We start from the raw sequence: 20,083 nt of genomic DNA, 5'->3' as shown, positions 1-20,083 counted from the left end.
GAACTGAGGGTGAATTCATGCAAATAACCTGGGTGCTGAGGTGACAACATGTTGAGATCATATGTATTGAGGTCACCTATAATCAATTAAAAACACTAATTATAATAGCAGTTAGTCATTTAGGGCATGCTTTTACCCAAAACAATTTAGAAGCAAATGTATAAGATACAGTGTCATCAGCATATTAGGTGACAAATGGTGAGAAGGTGAACATATAATAGCATGTATCCCATCATTCATGCTTCTCCTATACAGTTAGAGCTCAGTCCAGTTCAACTACATCAACAACAACTTATAAACGGTTTAAAAAGTGAATCAAAATAATTACAAAAATTGTATAGTGAAAGTGAACAGTAAATATTATTCATGAGTAACTGCACTGAAGGACAAACTGAGATGACTTGCACGAATCTGTAAACTCCAAAATGGTGGACAACTTTCGGGGCTGTTTTTGATGTATTAGTGGGAGATGAATTGTCAGTCAACGAAAAGAAAATGTGGCAAGATGTCTTGAGCCAGCCTGAAAAAATACATGGCAAAACTACAAGTTATAAAAAAAAAAGTGTGACCTCAGAAGCCTTATATGACCCATGTACTTGTGTCATTCACAGTATTCAGTTTCACATTTAGCCAGTATCTTAGAAAACACAAAGTGTCAAAAGCATAATAAATTATACTGGCTGCAAAGCATGCATGCAAGCATCCGCTGCAGCTAAACACTTCAGTTCTGTTCAGTTCACTACACAACTGCAAAAGCACATGAATGTAAGAACAGTTGCACCTTTGTGGACTCTAGATTTGCATGGGTTTGTAAAAATGAACAATAAATATCAATGGAAACTTTGTATAGATTTGTAAAATGAACAGTGAAACTTGAATTAAAACATATCTACAAAATAACTGTATAAAGAGCTATTAATAATAAGGATGTGAAATAAGGAGTGTGTGCAGCTGATAGGGAAGTGGTTTCAGCGATGGTTGTCTGATGCAGGGCAGCATTCTGTAAAAAAGGCCAAATTTAGAGAATAAAATCAAATTAAAAATCATATTTATATGTTAAATTGTCCAACACAGCCACACTAAAGATTACTTTAATTTCACACTGCCACAAATATGAAAGTGCAAAATCAATGGCTTACCTCCACTTGAAGATGAAGTCCATTTGCCTGTCTTTCTCCACGAATCTCTCCGTAACATGACGTGATGTGACATGACGTGACATGACATGACATGACGTGACGTGACGTGACGCGACGTGACCTTGATGGCGCTGACGTCCGTTGATTTTGCCTTAAGCTACGCAATACGCAAGCGCAAACTCCGAAATTCACAACATTACGGGCAATCCTGAAAAAAGCAGCGCCTACCCTTCCCGTTGAAAAAATAGGCGGGCTTTTTTCACTTCGCTCTTAGAAGTTTAAGGACTTAAAAAGGACAAGGACATAAAAATCTCATTAAAAATACATTATAACACAGCATACTTGTAAGTAGAGTGAGATTTTGATAGGTCCTTATGAATTTGTTGTATGGTTATTTTGATTAAATCATCACACTGCCTACCCTGCCTACCCTGACCGCGTGTCATTGCTCACGGGCGACTCAGAGCGAGCGGCGATGGAGAGCAGCGTTGGTCGAGCGAGCTAGAGAGTGAATGGAGAGGAGGAGCTGTGATAGTGAGACAAAAGTTTTTTCCCAGCTTTGTAGTCACCGCAACCACGAGAGGTTCAGTCATAACGGCGCACAAAAAACATTTAGGCTGATAGGTCCAGTAGTTTACGAGATCAGCCGCAGACACACACACACACACACACACACACACACACACACACACGTGCGACCAAACACATACTCTCCTCCAGGCTACTTACTGCCTGACGGCGATATTAAAAAGAAAACCCTGCATGGTAATCTGTACACATAATGGTAAAACGTCATAATGAGAGGTTGTAAATCATGATTATTAGATTGGTAATAGGGTGTTTACAACCTCTTACAACACACTTGTTGACATTCGCAAATATTATGAAATACAGTATTACAAATCGTTATTAATATTACAAATATTAATAATTACCTTATTAATACATCTTTTAAATGTTGTATCAAATGTTTTCCTCCTTTTTTTAATCTAAATCTAAGCTCTCCTGCAGCACGTACCAGACTAGACCTGAAACATTCAGGACTTTGTGTCTAAACTGAACCATCATGATCAGGAGTGTCAGCTCCAAATTCTGATTTCCTTTGGTTTTTACATTTTCTTGTTTTTGTTTTTTTTCTTGTTATGTGATTATCAACAATTACTTCAAACTTATAAGTCGGTTATCAATATTTTAAGCCATCTGCCAATGTTAACATGTGTGTTGTCCATCCGTCCATTACCCAAGCTGGGGTCGCGGGATGCTGGAGCCTATCCCAGCAGTCGTTGGGCAGCAGACGGGGAGACACCCTGGACAGGTCACCAGGCCGACGTACATGCCTTTGGACTGTGGCAGGAAACCGGAGCCCCCGGAGGAAACCCACACAGACACGGGGAGAACATGCAAACGCCACACAGAGGACGACCCGGGACGACCCCTAAGGTTGGATTACCCCGGGGCTCGAACCCAGGACGTTTTTGCTGTGAGGCGACCGCGCTAACCACTGCACCACCATGCCGCCCTCGTGTGTGTTGTAGGAGCTTAAAAGTGCCCATTCATTAATCACTAATCAGCTTCCCACTACGAAGCGTAAGCGACATAATTACTACAATTGTGCGTTGAGCAAAGGCCTTCAAAAAGCTTCATACGACCAATAGTTTCATAGCTTTGGTTACAGTATTAATTCTGCTTCCTTTTGGAAAACAGAGTCGACAAGGCCTGATTTGTGAGAAAATAAACAAGCATCCAGCATCCAAGAGGCCTCAGAGGAGCGACATCACACATCTATTTTCACCTGCTGCCTTAATGAGATCCTCAGCATTTGGAGCGTGTGTGTGTGTGTGCAGGGGAGGAGGGGTGTGTGTGGATGATGGACCATCTTACCATATAGGAACAGACTTGGGACCCGGGTCCAAACATCAGCTCACACTGTTGGTTGGCATTGTAGATTTCCCCAGGCAGGAGGGTGGGCAGCTCATAGGGCCGGCCCACCGGCTCGTCCAATAGACACTCTCCATAGCCGGTGCTAAATAAGGTAAGAATGTGTGTGCGTGAGAGAGTGTGAACAGTGAATGAAAAGGAAAACAGAAGACAATGGATGCAGGTTAAGTGTGTGCACAAACAAACATTGCAGGTAGACACACACACACACACACACACAAAATAAAGCCTGATTTTCCAGAAAACCCAGCTTCCTAGCCCTTCTGGACCATTAAACCACGGCGTTTGTATGGCGTGAGTGTCGTGTCTTTCACAAGAGCGAGGTAAACCATCTCCGTGTTTCCGTCTACAAGTGAGCCTCCTCGGATGCGTGGGTGGTCTGTAAAGTTACCTAACGGCCAGACTGACACCGACTCAACCTCAACGGCCTGTTAGTAAACGCCGTCGCTATGAAACCGGAGTCAGGCACCACGGAGAGAACAGAGCGAGCGCCGTCACACTAACCAACGACACGGGCTTGAACGCTCGCCGCGTGTTTATCCAGGAGACGTCCTTTTGTCGCCGCGAGCACAAAAGGAGAATTCGGGACCTTGAAGCACCTTGATGAAGTTAAAGGAAGCGGGGGCGGGCGGGCGGGTGGTGGTGGGGCGGGGGGGCAGATTGTGTCATACATCAGCTGCACCCTTGGCCGCCCCCAGCCCACAAAAACACCAACAAAAGCACAGCTGGACTGGATGTATACACCGACGGCCTGGAAAGCAAGCACTCAGTCGTAAGGTTGGGAAAAAGAGAGTAACAGCAACAAAGCCAAAACAAAACAAAACAAAAAACAAGAGCAAACCACAAACCAAAAGCCTCATCAAACACCGTTAGCCGAGCGGGGACGTCTTGCTCCTTTCGCCATTTACGTTAGCGATGCGAGAGAGAGAGAAAAAAAAGGAAAACTGGGGAGGAGACGAGACTCGTGAGGAGGTGTAATTACACAACATGTCAGAGAAGGCCGTGCTGGAGATCAGGTAGTGAAAACACCTGTTCCACACGGTGCCGGCTGATGTGACGGGGCCGATAATTACACGGCTCCAACCCCAGGTACCATCGCTTTGAGCTGTTCTCCCCCCCACCCCCCCCCCCCCGCCCCAGTGGTTTCTTCCCCTTTCATTTCCACTTATATGTAATATGTAAGAGGGCTTTGTCCTGCAGAATAAGACGAGCTGTGTGCAGCCCGGGACGCCGGAGAACCACCACGCGAGGCCGGCGTGCCTGCAGTGGACGAGAGGTGGCGTCGATGAAAGAGACCCTAAAGACAGTCCCGTATCGGAGCATCTTTCACCAGCTGGTCATCTGGCTCATCGGCTCCCCTGATGGGACGATTATTAAAAACCAGAAGAGAAGGACGGGGAGGGAGGATGGCAGAAAGTGGTCGGTTTTTTTTTTTCTTTAACAGACAATTTTTTTTAGCCGTGTTAAAGAGGACCGACTGTCTGTTCTCGGGCGGTGACACCCAGCAGACACCCGCTGTGGGCTCATGTGCTTTCCTGCAAGATGGGATCCAGTTTTTATTTTCAGTATTTTTCAGTCGTTTAATGTCCTTATTTATTCCCAAAAAAAAGTGTTTTAATTTTTTTTTCTCTCCTAAAATGTTCTTGCTGACTCACAGATGTATGTGTACAGTTAAGTGTGTGAGGTGAGGGGGAGCAGTTGGGGTGGTTTGGGTAAAAACCAAGAAAGAAAAAGAGAAAAAAAGGTCAAAAACAAACCGAGGACCATAGTTTCCTGGACAGCTGTATATACACTTGGTGGCACGTCAGCATAAAAAAGGGAGAAGGAAAAAAAAGCGAGCTTATTTACACGACAACTTGCATATCGATGCGTGTTTATCAAATGAGGCTATACGGGAACCGATCCGATGGAGATTATGCCCCCCCACCCCACCCCACCCCACCCCAACCCAAGCAAATATCCGATTTATGATTTGCGCTGGGAACTAAACAACACATCCTTACACACCGATCAAAACGCGTCGGGGAAACTGACACAACCCTGTCGTATTGTGACTTCTTCTCTCCTCGACTGTGGCACCAACTACCCCACATCCATAACGCCACATCGATTGGGGTGAGTTCTGACCAACATGTGTATAGATTAGCTCCATCTTGATTTTATCAAGACAAAAAAAAAAGGGGGGGGGGTAATTATTTGGGAGAGAGGTGGATTTCAAATGGGAATTTTTAAGGCCTTTGTGTTGGCTCCGTTTGTGCTCCGAGTGCGGGCGTGGACGCCTCGCCCGACGCAGGCAACAATTAGAGGGTGGCAACAGTCAATTTGCATTTTTTTTTTATTTTTGCACTTTGGTTCTTGTGCCGCGAGACGAGCTGGACGGCAGCCAGGGAAATGAATGAATGGCCGCTTTATGTGGCGGCTGACACACAATCACACCGCACACAACAGTCGGACGCCTTTCATCATTTCAGGTGTGGGAGGCGAGTTCGCATTATTGCAGCTATGGTGAGATGACAGAGGCGAGGACGGGGCGGGGGACGGGGGACGGGGGGGGCGGGGGTGGCCTTCGCTTTCTGAAAAGGAAAGGGCCTTTTAAAAAGGCCGGCTCGGCCCCTCCCGATACTCAAGCTGATCGGAGAAGGGCGCGGGGTCTGGAGTGCTCTCTGAGGTACAACAGGGGCGGTTTAAACCGCGGCGTAGCGTACTTGACCGGGGTCGGTCCGTTGAGAGAAAGCGGTCCGAGTGCCAGTTTGGGATCAATGCGTCTCATTGTCGGCTGAAGGACGGACTTCAAAAGCGGCTAAGCGAAACCCTGAAGAGCCTTTTCCCACCGGGGTGTCTCCCGCACTGAACCTGACGCTCCCGCTCTCCGCCATTAGCGGCACTGTTTAGAAATACGCCGACTGTTTAACTGAAGGATTTCAGCTCAGCACCGCTGACATTTACCTCACGCTCGGACTCGGGGGGGGGGGGGGGGTGATGGTGGAGGGGAGGGGGGGGGTGGGTGGAGGCAGCTGAAACGGGACCGCTCCAAATGAATGGACAGACTCGCGGAAATTTCTACTCGTCCGCCGCCGGTCCCGGGGTGGAAACTATGCCGGGCGCAACCTTAAAGAGCCCCCGTACGAGGCGTCGCCTGGCACCAGCTCTCCCAAGATGCATCTGGTCAACAACGCGGCCCTTTGTGGAGAAGTCCCCCCCGCAAGCCACGGAGGAGGGGAGGCAAAGATCAAAAGGTCGTGTCCAGGGAAGATCTAATTATAACTGACATTTCCCCGTCTGAAAAAAAAAAAAAAAAAAAGGGAAAGCCCTCCACCGACACGCGGCACCGCAGGGCCCCCCACAAGCCCCCCCAAATGGGCCGTTGCCCTGCGTTACGGGTTTTGACGGGGGGGAAACACGCCAATGACTAAATGACTGTTTGCCCAGCGTCTTGAGAGCAGTGTTCGTTCTTCATCTTGCTAAGTGGCGAGACAGCAGACGGGGTCTCGGGGTGGTGTGTGTGTGTGTGTGTGTGTGTGTGTGGAGAGTGGGGCGTTGGGGGGGGGAGGGGGAGGGGGAATCAATCACCCAGGGTCAGCCGAGGAAGACCCCCGGGGTTCAAACAGGAAATACTGTCTCAACACCAGGCAATAACAACTCAACATGGTTTACATTGCGCTGACCTATATACCCGGCACCCCCGGAGAGGCAGCGGTAGCCTGTTCAGCAGGTTTTCAGCCGCAGAAACGACCTCGCAAAAAAAAAAAGGGAAAAACAACACACTTTGAAAAGCAGGACATGTTGACAACAACAGACTGGAACAGAAAAGCAAAAGCATCACGTTCTCCTCGGTTCTGGGGGGACATGTCTATATCCAGAACCTTTTCGGTTAACAGCCAACAGAAACATTTGAACTTATAGTACATGCACCATAGCCCCCTCCTATCATCATTAACCACAAATACACACATCCATCCATCCATCCATCCACACATACTACATCCAACATCCATTACAGCTTTTATTCTTCACACAGGTGCTTTCTTATTCTCTGTGTATTATTTCTCTCATCCAACATAAATGTATATTTCACACCCCCCAGAATACCCGAGCTTCCAATATAACAGAATTGGGGGTTTTTGTTTTTTTGGGGGTTTTTTTTGGGGGGGGGGTGTTGGGTCCCCCCCCTTTTTTTTCGCCACAATTGTATCCGGCCAATTACCCCACTCTTCGGTCACTGCTCCACCCCCTCTGCTGATCCGGGGAGGCTGCAGACCACCACATGCCTCCTTCGATACATGTGGAGTCGCCAGCCGCTTCTTTTCACCTGACGGTGAGGAGTTTCACCAGGGGGACGTAGTGCGTGGGAGGATCACGCTATTCCCCCCAGTCCCCCCCCCCTCGAACAGGCGCCCTGACCTGACCAGAGGAGGCGCTAGTGCAGCGGCCAGGACACATACCCACATCCGGCTTCCCACCCGCAGACACGGCCAATTGTGTCTGTAGGGATGCCCGGCCAAGTAACACGGGGATTCAAACCGCTGCGCCTTGTGTTGGTAGGCAACAGAATAGACCGCCACACTACCCGGACGCCCCTATACAACCGAATTTTTTGCGGAAAACTGAATCAGTTGTAGAAAATTAGAGAGGCCACAAAATTATATGGAAAAGTGAAAAGTACCGCACATGCCTCAGTTTTGTACCACAGCGCTTGCCGTAGTGTTACTGTTGTGATGATGAGGCTAGAGAGATATTTTCACACCCTGCATCAACGTTCAACTTGGATGTTAAACTCTTGAAAGATACGCCTTGATGCAGGCTCCATAATCCAGCTAAGATTCCTGGTGCAGATTCCTGGGGGGGTCTGATTTTCTACGTGGAATTCATGTTCTATGTACACTAGCAGCTGATGTTGAGTGCGGGAGCTGTAATTCGAGGTACCTACTCCAGAAACTCGGTGATGTACTTGCGGCTGCATTTGGACCAGGACCAGGGACTGGTGTCGTAGTTGAGGGTGGGCGCCATGACATGGTACTGGTGTTTCATGCCCGCCTCCCGGCACTTGGGGTTGTCATCATGGGGCATGTTGAATCTGGTGGAGGGAGCGGGAGGAACGGAGTAAAGAGACAGACAGACATAGGGAGGGAGATGGAGGGACAGACAGACAAAAAGAGAGACAGACAGACAGAGAGCGAGACAGATAGACAGAGACAGACAGACAGAGAGACAAAGAGAGAGAGAGAGAGAGAGAGAGAGAGAGAGAGAGAGAGAGAGAGAGAGAGAGAGAGAGAGAGAGAGAGAGAGAGAGAGAGGAATGGGGTGAAGACAGAACACACACAGAGTGATTATCGACTCGCTCAATGGATCAGTCATGGCGAGGAGGATAAATGTCAGGGGATTTATAATGTGCCATTTTTTATCAACAAGGGATCGACCCTCGACACCACTGTGGACCCGCCCGCCCGCCCGGCACACACTGATCTGGGCACGTACGTAGACACACCTGGCCACGCACACACACATCTGTGGATGTTTGGGCACAACTCGGCCTCTTCCTCGCTTCTCTTCCTCTGGCCCTGTCTGTGTTCTCGCTTTGCTCAGTCCCAGACTCACTCACACACACACACACACACACACACACACCACCATCTCAGACCCGATTGCTAAGCTGTTTTCAAATGCATCAACAGGTTTACATAAAACTCCACCTGGCCATTACCAGGAAGGGACATTTAACATGACGCGTCACTCTCCATCCGCCTACCCCACCAGCATATCCCAACCTCCACCGTAGCCCACATGCTAGTGGGAACCACCTCCAGCTCACCTCTGAGAGGTCAAGGGTCACCGTCTCACATTCTCAAAGGGCTTAATATTGAGAGAAAGGTAGGGGCAACATGCCAAGTCCTTTCACCACATACATGCTGCTCTGGTTGCAATGAAAACAGGAGTGTCGTAGCGACTTTTCAGCGGGCGTGACGTCTAGAGAAGAAGAAGAAGTCACACTGCGTACATGAGGTGACCAGAATGGCATCTGTAATGTAATGCATTCATCCCGGATGAGAGGCGAATACAGCCCTCATAAAGCTGGTTGTCTTTCTGAAGTCCAGAATAGCGCTCTCCATAAGTGGATGTCCTGTTATTCTACTGGGGTTTGGTGCATATACTTAGAAATGCAGATGCACACACACACACACACACACACACACACACACACGTTACTGTACACTGTTAACAGTATTTACAGCAGGATGTCAGCAGTATTGCATTCTGGGGCTGGGCCGGAAGGCGAGGGTCAAAGCCACACTGCTAATTAAAAAACACTCAGAAGCCTGAAAGAATTCACCCCGGGTCTAAATGAACTTCGGGCCGCCTCTCGGACCGTAATGAGCTCCTCACACATGCACGAAACTGACACTGACAAAAAAACAAAAAAACAAAACACAAACCAAAACGTCTATATAGTGTTGCAAATATCCTTGTGTTTTATTCGCCACAGAACACCAGATGGGTGGAATATTCAAACGCACCAGAACGTTGCCAGTCATTAAATAGTGTGCTAAAAGTGCGTTAGGGTGGCGCAGCGGTCTATTCCGTTGCCTACCAACACGGGGATCGCCGGTTGGAATCCCCGTGTTACCTCCGGCTTGGTCGGGCGTCCCTATAGACACAATTGGCTGTGTCTGCGGGTGGGAAGCCAGGTGTGGTTATGTGTCCTGGTCGCTGCACTAGTGCCTCCTCTGGTCAGGTCAGGGTGCCTGTTCAGGGGGGGAGGTAACTGGGGGAAACAGCGTGATCCTCCCACGCGCTACATCTCCCTGGTGAAACTCCTCATTGTCGGGTGAAAAGAAGCGGCTGGCGACTCCACATGTATCGGCGGAGGCATGTGGTAGTCTGCAGCCCTCCCCGGATCAGCAGAGGGGGCGGAGCAACAACAGGGACAGCTCGGAAGAGTGGGGTAATTGGCCAGGTGCAATTGGGAAGAAAAAAAAAGGGGGGGGGGATAATTTTTAAAAATGTGCTAAATTAACTTTAAAATACTTTCCTGGGAACATGTATAAACTTCTGACACTCATTCTGTTAAGATATTTGACAAACTGTCCATGTGGTACTTCAGATGGGTTGAAATAAGCACCATGGATTTACTGGCCCGAGGTTTGAGGACCAGGCATGAGCACACAGGCTTAAAACATTAAGAAGAAGTGGCTTTTAACCTGATTATGTTATAAATCAGGGAGGCTAGGCAGCCGTTTGGAGGTACAGAGATTCAGATCAATAAGCGATTGATTTCCATGACAGCGGGTGAGTTGCAGAGCGGCATTCTTCGTTACCACATTAGAAGGTCGCTTGTTGTAAACCCAAGCGACCCTTCTTTCAGATGACAACTGCAACGAAACAAACTGCTTTGCGGTAAGTGCGGCACACCCTCCTTCCTCGCCGTCTCTTCATGTTTGTCAGCGCAGAACGAGGACCTCCCAATGAGGCCGATTGGGAACGCCAACACACGGACTGACAGTAAGAACATAAATAAGCATCACAAACTCCCGGTGGACAGCCATTGTCGGCATTTACAGAGAAAGGGAAAGCCATGGTGATGTCAAAACGCACCCTCTCCTCAGATTTGAAGTGGGGAAGCCAACACACAAGCCGGAGGAGACTGATGAAGTTTAGCGCCTCATGACGGATCGCTATATTCTCAGAGGATTCTTCTTAACTCCCCAAAATTTATCACCCGGCAATTGAAACCATACTTGACAACCGCCGTGATATAATTCCCTTAGCCAGCCTGCTAGGGACATGTGCGTTCGAGATATTGCGCCGCCAGTAAAGTTCTGTGGCGAGATCTTTGGACTGCATGTCCTAAGACTGAAAAAGGAAGAAGAAAGAATGTCCGTTTGTCGTCAAGCACCCCAATGGCATACACTATGCCATCGGTAGCTTGGCACTGTGTTAAGACTAAACTCGATAAACCTTAGTAAGCCATACATGTGTCACCTTTAAACGGCTATCAAGCGACTCCGCCTCACCCGTAATTGCCCGCGATGCCCGTTAGCAATCGTTGCAGTAATCTGAGAAAGGCCCTCCCATCCATTAGTTTAAATCTTCCTCTAATCTGCAACGCTCTAAAGTGGCTCCATACTACCTGACACTGGCTTTCCCATAGTGCTAAACACTTTAAAGTCCATCGCTCTTGCGAATGCCGCGATTAGCCGTGCCAATTGGGCCCTCCTGCTGCCCGAAGCTTAGCATAAACAGACCCACATGGGATGCATGCGGAAGGAGGGGAGGAGGTGGAAATGGGAGTTCCCTCCCCTTCTTTAAGACCCGCAGACCCATCCATCTGGCAGCCCCGGTCCGATCTCTCCACCGGAGGAACGTGCGAGCCAAGACGGAGGAGGAAGCGAAATAGCTTCAGTTCTTTCTTCTCACTGACACTGACGGGCCCTGTTCACCAGAGCTCGGTGCAGACCGGCAAGCGAAACCGCCGCTCACTTCCACATCTCTATCATGTGGGCGACATAACGCAGCAAGACGGGAGGAATGAGAGAGAAGCGAGGGAGGGAAAAGGGGATATTTTCTCAGTCATAAGACATAATATGTCCTTCCTGATATGATGGATTGGGCCTGCTGCAAGGGGGAAGGGAAACTGAGAAGTGAGTCGACTGGAAGGAAATTATTCAAATCAAAAGCGAGTATAGGGAATGAATGAATTCTTGAAAGAGCAGAACTGAATTAAAGAAATACGAGATTGAGAGGAAGACGTTATCTTTCATCATTTATAGTCCACACTGGCTCCGGTGGGTAGGTCCGCTACCTAGGACCACTGAAGCCATGTGTTGTATCTTTGGTCATTCGGCCCACAAAGCAGGTCATTCATACAGATCCCGTCTTTTATTCAGTCGCACACGTGGCAACATTTGTCTGTTATGAAAACTCTCTGCGGCAGGCTGGCGGGTTTTAACACCGCCATTACACGCTAATTACACGGTATAGTATGACAGCACAGTGGTGGGACCGTGTTTACCCTTCCCGGGATTGTGTTGTCTATCTCTAGGGGCTGATATCTGGCACTTGGCGCGGAACAAGTCAGCTCCTGACTGCTAAACCAAGTATTCAGTCTTACTTTGATCACGAAATGTCAGCAACCAACAGAAAACCCTACGCATCGATTTGCCGCCATTTAGCCAAAGCGCCAACCTGCAGAACAATGAAATTCCCTTCTGTCCCTTTCAGCAAACTGCCAGAGCGCTGATTTTGAGCGGAGCCCGTCGTCCTTTCTGAAACAAATTCCTGACACCTAGGAGGTTGACTCTGAGCTGAAAAGAGAGGTATTAAGGCTGCTGTGTTATTAAAAAAATATATTTTTTTTCTCCTTCTATTTTATTATGCTTTGCACCTGCGTGCTGTGGCCTACGTCCCTTCATAAGAGGGCTTTTGTTGGCCAGGGCCGCTGGCGTGGAGGGGGTTTGGGGCATGTGGGGGTTAGGTGTGTGTGTGTGTGTGTGTGTGTGGTTCTGGTACTTCTACTTACACATGGCCCAGCTCGTGGGCGATGGTGAAGGAGGCACTTAGTCCGTTTTCCTCACTGATGGAGCAGCTTCGGTATGGGTCACACATGGTACCAAGCTCTGCCAAACCTGCCAGGTCACACACACACACACACACACACACACACACACACACACACACACACACACACACACACACACACACACACACACGTTTGTCTTCTACTTTTGTGAGGACCCCTCGTTGGCTACTTTCATTCCTTAGCCCTTAATCCTAACCTTAATCATCATAACTACATGCCTAACCCTAATCCCTACCCTAACCTTCACCTAATCCTAATCCTAATGTTAACCCTAAACCCAGGTCCTAAAAACCCTAAAACAGACCCTTAAAGAAGTGAGGACCGGCCAAAATGTCCTCACTTTGCAAAAATGTCCTCACTCTTGATGGTTAAAAACTCAAATTGGTTCTCACAAAGATAGTAGTGCAAGTGCACGCACGTACACACACACACACACACACACACACACACACAGAGGAAAACAGACAAATATAAACACACACAAAAGATAAATAAGCACACACAGATGTTAAAAGATACACACACACACGTAAACCAACACACAGGCCAACAGGACAGACACTCACACACACATACGCACACATTACTATACAGACACACACCAACAGTATGCACACACAAAAACGTCAGAAGGACAAAACACACAGAGACGCAGTCATAAACAGAGAAAAACAAACAAACACACACACACACACACACACACAGAGTAACTTGAAAAGTGCTAAAGAAGATTAGCAAATCCCGACACAGATTAGTGCCACCACCACCGACCCCACCCCCCATCTAACCTCGCTCCCCCTCTGTCACTATAATATTATGATGATGTTATGAGCTAACAGCTGGCCATTCACTCGGCGCTGCCCGGCTCCTGAGCCGTGCTTAACGGAGTCGAAGTGAAATGGAGGTGGAGACCTTTCCTGAAACGAAAACAAAAAGGGCTAAACTTTACCCAACGTGTCACATTTGTCCTTCGCTCGGCAGATGTCTTCCCTGGGAGAGAAGAAAACATCATCAACAAACAAGTGCGGCATTGTTACCCCCTTCATCCACCAGTACAGCAGATGCTCTTGTGTCAGCGGAGCTCCTTATTAAACTCTCAAAAGCCGACACAAGTTGTCGACTTTTTTCTTTCTAGAATAACATCTTGAACCTGAACGTGTATTCACAAAGGTGTGTGTGTGTGTGTGTTGTGTCTGTGTGTGTGTGTGTCTGTACCTGGTGATGAGGAGTGCAGTGTCATGATGAGAAGGGTGGCTGTCATCTTGGACATTTTGGCTTTGCTGCCAGACACAGAAGTTGTGGAGGGTGGTAGCGGCATTGAAGTTCACTGCAGGTCCCTCCTGTGTGTGTGTGTGTGTGTGTGTGTTGTGTGTGTGTCAGTAATGTGTGTGTATTGTGTTGTATTGTATTGTATGTGTGTTGTATTTTGTGTGTGTGTGTGTGTGTTGTGTTGTATTTTGTGTGTGTGTGTGTGTGTGTGCGCATGAAAGGAGGGGCAGGTAAATTAGCATATTTATGATTCAGTCTGAAACTGATACTCGAGTCTGAAAGCCTGTACGGATGGTAACACAACTCCCGTGTTAACGGTCATTTAAGCGACTTTAGCATAAGTTAGCATAATAAAGCGGGGCACAGCAAGCCTTTTTAGCCCCAAGCCATTTCTTATTTGCAGGTGCCAAGCTAGATGACGACAGTATCGTTTTTTTCCCCCCCAGCGGAAACCTCTCTTGGGACCAGAGACTGACAAGGCAGGCAGTGTCCTCTAAACGCGGCGCTGCGGAGAAACAGCCTGGGCATGTACACCTGCGCTGACGTCGGCCATGTTGGGGGGAACCGAGTCACGGTGAGCGTTCAAGACCCTGTACTCACCCGTTCGTCGTGGATGATGACCAGCTTGATGACCATGATGTTGATGAGGTTTCCGACGCTGGGGTCCCTGTACACTGCTGCTACCTGTAACAAGACCAAACACACAGACAAGACAAGATGCAAACCTCCACCAACCTGAAAAAAAGCAGCAGGCACAACAGGGGGGACGAGCGAAGTCTAAGCGCATCGTCACAAACCGCTAATGCTATTTGGATCGCGATCTGTGGGGCTTAATCAAAGCAGCCCACTGTTCCTGGAAGAAACGAGAGCGAGGAAAAACAAAACGCCTCCGTTCCATCAGCGTACGTTTAATCAACAGGGTACCAAGAGCAAGTACAATTCCTTTACGGATCTTAAAGAAAGAAAAAGTTGAATCAAACAAAAGAGCTGACCCAGAGACAAGCGAAAAAGATCAGTACACCCGGAGCTCAACACCCCTCTGTTAGGGAGGGAGGGGGGTGGGTGGGTCAGTAGAGTAGGTCGGTTGGTCAGTAGGTAGGTAGGGTCGGTTGGTCGGTCGATAGATAGATAGATAGATAGATAGATAGATAGATAGATAGATAGATAGATAGATAGATAGATAGATAGATAGATAGATAGATAGATAGATAGATAGATAGATAGATAGATAGATAGATAGATAGATATGAAATAAACCCTTCCTTCTCTGTCCTCTCTCTTGTTTTTGTGGTTCACCTCTGTCACAATTGGTCAGCAGGCTCCTGGGGCCATGCGAGGCCTCCTGACAGGAACTCATTAGCCCACTATAAACATCTAGTTTGTCTTTGCCCAGGGGTAATAGTGGGTGGGGGGAGGGGGGCAGTCAGACATGTAGCCCCACTCTGGAGAGACCCCGACAGGACACAGGAATGGGCAGAACCAGGGAGACAGGTCTTCGTTGTGCACTCCTGGTCCACAATGTGTGACACTAGACCTCCTTCCACTGTGTGTGCGTGTGTGTGTGTGTGTGTGTGCAACCAGTGGTTGTAGAGCTAAAAGTGAAATAGGTGGTTTGCTACCCTGATCCATCACAGCCTCACACAGCGAGCTAACCGCTAACAAGCTTCGGGAGCCCCAAAAGGAATGTCAGCAAGATAGACACACACACACACACACACACACACACACACACACACAATCACTGACTCTCTCTCTCTCTGTCTCTCTCTCCAAAACATGACATCATCATATCAGAGGACTAACAGTCCTGGCTGGGGCCTAACTCCCTCTCTGGTGGGGGCCATGCTGTTGCCATGACAACATGGATCAGGCCTGGCTTACTCTCCCTGTTTTGAACTAAAATGGCTTTGCACCTATTAGAGAGGCTGATTCTGTCACTACCTTTGAATCAAAGCTTAAAACTTATCTTTTTCCCCCCTTGTTATGGCCTCCTTTAGTACTTTTGGCTTGTCCAACAACAACCATCGTTATGTAAGTGTGTGAGCCAGCTGCCTTTGTGTTTTTATGTACCTGCCTCATTTTCATAAAATATGCCTTATGTATTAAAATGCACTTTTTTTTGCCTTTTTGTCTTTTAAGTATTTCTGTATGCTCTTGGATAGCTTTGATATCTTCCCTGTTGCCTTTTTTTTTTGTAACGTGTCTTCCATCCATCCATCCATTATCCAAACTGCTTGTCCTTACCCAGGGTCGCGGGGACGCTGGAGCCTATCCCAGCAGCCATCGGGCGGCAGGCGGGGAGACACCCTGGACAGGCCGCCAGACCATCACAGGGCTTACTGAAGAATAACCACTAAGCTTTATAACGCTATAGCTACAAACACGCAGTACTCCCCATAGAATGAATAGAGAGAGAGAGAGAGAGGAGACAGAGAGAGAGGAGACAGAGAGAGAGGAGACAGAGAGAGAGGAGAGAGAGAGAGAGAGAGAGAGAGAGAGAGAGAGAGAGAGAGAGAGAGAGAGAGAGAGAGAGAGAGAGAGAGAGAGAGAGAGAGAGAGAGAGAGGAGAGAAAGAGAGAGAGACAGAGAGAGACAGAGATAGAGAGAGACAGAGAGAGACAGAGATAGAGAGAGAGAGACAGAGACACAGAGAGAGAGAGACAGAGAGAGAGAGACAGAGCGAGAAAGAGGAGAGAGACAGAGAGAGAGAGGAGAGACAGAGAGAGAGGACAGAGACACAGAGAGAGAGAGACACAGAGAGAGAGAGGAGAGAGACAGAGAGAGAGAGAGAGGAGAGAGAGAGAGAGAGAGAGAGACAGAGAGAGAGAGAGAGAGAAGGAAAAGGTAGATAGAAGGAAAAGGGTGGACGGAGGGTTTCGGACCAATAAACAATCCAAGATGGACGGTCGGGGAAATGTCTACTTCCGGTGAAACCACAATATCCGAACCTTTCATCAACAGACCGATTAAATGTAACAAAATATTAAGACCCGAGCAAATGAACCCCTGGGGACCAGATGAGAAGAAATGTATAAGCCCCGCCCCCCTCCCTCCCCTCACACATATCAAATCGAAGGCCAGGACCGGAATTTCTCAATAAACCATAAAACCAAGTCAAACGTGGAATAAGACACGGCGAAACCAAACACATGTAAGACCAAAGCGACATACAAACCCGTTTAAACAGACAGTTACCAAGCGTTATAACTCGCTAATTACAAAAACACGGCATTTCACCCTGGATAGCTGGCGCCAATCATCACCGTCGCCAGCTCACGCGCCTAGCTTGCCTCTGACACAGTGCCACGTGCCGGGAGGCAACTAGCCTATTACTAGCCCACAGCGACACCTACAGGAGCAGAGGGTCATATGGCGTCCGGGACAGCGCAGCGATCTATTCCGCAGCCTACCAGACCGGCACTCGTTTGGCCTCCGCGTCTGTGTGCACCTCATTCAGGACAAGTCATTTTGTTCGTTAACTAAAGACAAAGTTAGCACTCGTTTTTTTGCCAGTCTTCACCTCCTCACGTTCAGACAAATGTGGATATGTGTCCTGGTCGCTGCACTAGCGCCTCCTCTGGTCGGTTGGGGCGCCTGTTCGAGGGAAGGGGGAACTGGGGGGGGGGGAATAGCGTGATCCTCCCACGCGCTACGTCCCCCCCTGGGGAAACTCCTCCCTGTCAGGTGAAAAGAAGCGGCTGGCGACTCCACGTGTATGGGAGGAGGCACGTGGTAGCCTGCAGCCCTCCCCGGGTCGGCAGAGGGGGTGGAGCAGCGTCGCTGCTCGAATACAAATCGGGGAGAAAAGGGGGGAAATCTTGACTTGATTTCTGATTAATTGAGACTGCAAAGACTGTGAGTCAGACATGTCTGTGAATGTTCTCATTCATCCAGGTCATGGTTATCCAAAGGAGGTGAATCGAGTGCAACTGGACTTGGTATATATCCAAAGGAGTTGGTGTAGGTGTATACGTCTTCACTGCGAGCCAGATGGGGTTAAGTGTGCTCGGCTCGCACTCACGTGTGTGTTTGCATGATTGTGCACTTAAACCTAGCGCTTGAACTCACAAACTGGAAATGTAGACCACAAAGTGGCATCGGGGGTGTGTGTGTGTGTGTGTGGGGTGGGGGGGGGGGACTATTTAACAGTCACTGTAGCTTGTCAACCTTCCCCAAGGATAACACTCCAGTGACAATCATTACTTCTCGACAAGTTAATGAGCAAAACATTTGGTGCGCCAAAGTGCAAAAGAAGACGGGCGAAGGTAAAATCAGTCCAGGGCTGCCGACAACCTACCACGCTCACAACGCCGACAAAGAAAATAAACACAAGACGAGACGGCGCGTCTTACCGTAATGTCTACGCAGACATTCAACAATGAGTTAAGCTTCCCAGAAAGTTGCTGACTCGCAAGAAACCTGGCTGTCCCGGTCAGAAGCGGCGCTCATAATGAGGTCGGGTTGCTGAGTAAGACCACTATCTGTTTATTGGCCCAGTTGGGTCGATTCGGCAGGATGCCAGGGTCACGCCGGGGTTTACGACCAACAGACCACGCCATAAAATCGGCGGTTTCAGAAGGGCTAGGACATCTTGCCGTTCTCCTCGGGATAACTATTGTTTTCTGCGTAAAACATTCAACGAAGAAATATACACAAAACGCTATGCAATCCTGCATTTCAACCCCACACACAAACGCACACCGGCTTAATGACAATCCGCCGTGTTAAGAAACTATATACATCTTCTAAATCAAGTCATGTCAATTATATTTGTATAGCCCAATATCACACATTACGATTTTGCTTCACGGGGCTTTACAGCAACACAACATCCTGTCCCGGGAACCTCGCATCAGATCAGGAACAACTCCTAAAAACCCTTCAACAGGGAGAAGAAATAGGAAGAAACCCCAGGGAGAGCAAGAGAGGAGGGACCTCTCTCCCAAGATGGACAGACGTACAACGGATGTCGTGTAGAGGGTTGAGTAACAGAAATGAAGGGAATACGAGCATCTCTTTGTCTTGTCTTCTTTGTTCGGGACAGATCTGGTGATAAGTTATTAATTTATAGTAACGTTATTTTACTTACTACTGACATGATTGTTAGGATGTAGTGCTCCAGGTTGCGTCCGTGGTGACGGACCATCTTGGCATCTGCCGTCACCATTAGCTCGACATAGCGGGGGGTAGGACAGGAAGCGCTTGCGTCTGCTCGGGGACGGCCGGTGGGTGGTGCCGGTGGAGTTGGCGTGGGAGCGGTGGTCGGCACTGCTGTTGTCAATGGTGGCTCTGAGAGAAGCCAGCTCCTCCCCCATATTCCTGCCACTCTCCAGGGTGACCGGTCTCTTAACGTGGTCATCTGTTAGGGAAGAGATGGAAAGTTGTACCTTATTCTCTGTCCTCTACACCTACACCCCTTTATATCCGTTATACATGGACACCTCCATCACTGTCTTCTACATCTACACCTCTTTATATCCTTTATACATGGACACCTCCATCACTGTCCTCTACATCTACAACCCTTTATAGCCGTTATACATGGACACCTCCATCACTGTCCTGTACATCTACACCCCTTTATATCTTTATAGATGGACACCCTCCATCACCGTCCTCTACATCTATACCCCTTTATATCCTTTATATATGGACACCTCCATCACTGTCTTCTACATCTACACCTCTTTATATCCTTTATACATGGACACCTCCATCACTGTCCTCTACATCTACACCCCTTTATATCCTTTATACATGGACACCTCCATCACTGTCCTCTACATCTACACCCCTTTATATCCTTATTACAGGGACACCTCCATCACTGTCCTGTACATCTACACCCCTTTATATCCTTTATACATGGACACCCCCATCACTGTCCTCTACATCTACACCCCTTTATGTCCTTTATACATGGACACCACCATCACTGTCCTCTACATCTACACCTCTTTATATCCTTTATACATGGGACCCTCCATCACCGTCCTCTACATCTACACCCCTTTATATCCTTTATACATGGACACCTCCATCACTGTCCTCTACATCTACACCTCTTTATATCCTTTATACATGGGACCCTCCATCACCGTCCTCTACATCTACACCCCTTTATATCCTTTATACATGGACACCACCATCACTGTCTTGTACA

General features: G+C 48.3%; 1 protein-coding gene across 1 annotated transcript in view; it reads right to left on the bottom strand.

Annotated features, from left to right (window-relative positions):
* The window catches only part of LOC130113997 (A disintegrin and metalloproteinase with thrombospondin motifs 20-like), a 183,101-nt gene that overhangs the window by 129,823 nt on the left and 33,195 nt on the right, over nucleotides 1-20,083 (bottom strand). The window contains 8 exon segments of the mRNA XM_056281714.1: nucleotides 3,021-3,162; nucleotides 8,005-8,151; nucleotides 12,592-12,697; nucleotides 13,601-13,641; nucleotides 13,867-13,991; nucleotides 14,521-14,604; nucleotides 19,010-19,105; nucleotides 19,107-19,279. Of these exon segments, the coding sequence (XP_056137689.1) occupies nucleotides 3,021-3,162; nucleotides 8,005-8,151; nucleotides 12,592-12,697; nucleotides 13,601-13,641; nucleotides 13,867-13,991; nucleotides 14,521-14,604; nucleotides 19,010-19,105; nucleotides 19,107-19,279 (914 nt within the window).

This window comes from Lampris incognitus, chromosome 6, assembly GCF_029633865.1.
Source record: "Lampris incognitus isolate fLamInc1 chromosome 6, fLamInc1.hap2, whole genome shotgun sequence".
Classification (NCBI taxonomy): domain Eukaryota; kingdom Metazoa; phylum Chordata; class Actinopteri; order Lampriformes; family Lampridae; genus Lampris; species Lampris incognitus.
Note: the sequence above shows the minus strand (reverse complement) of the source record. Positions and strands in the feature narration are given on the sequence as shown.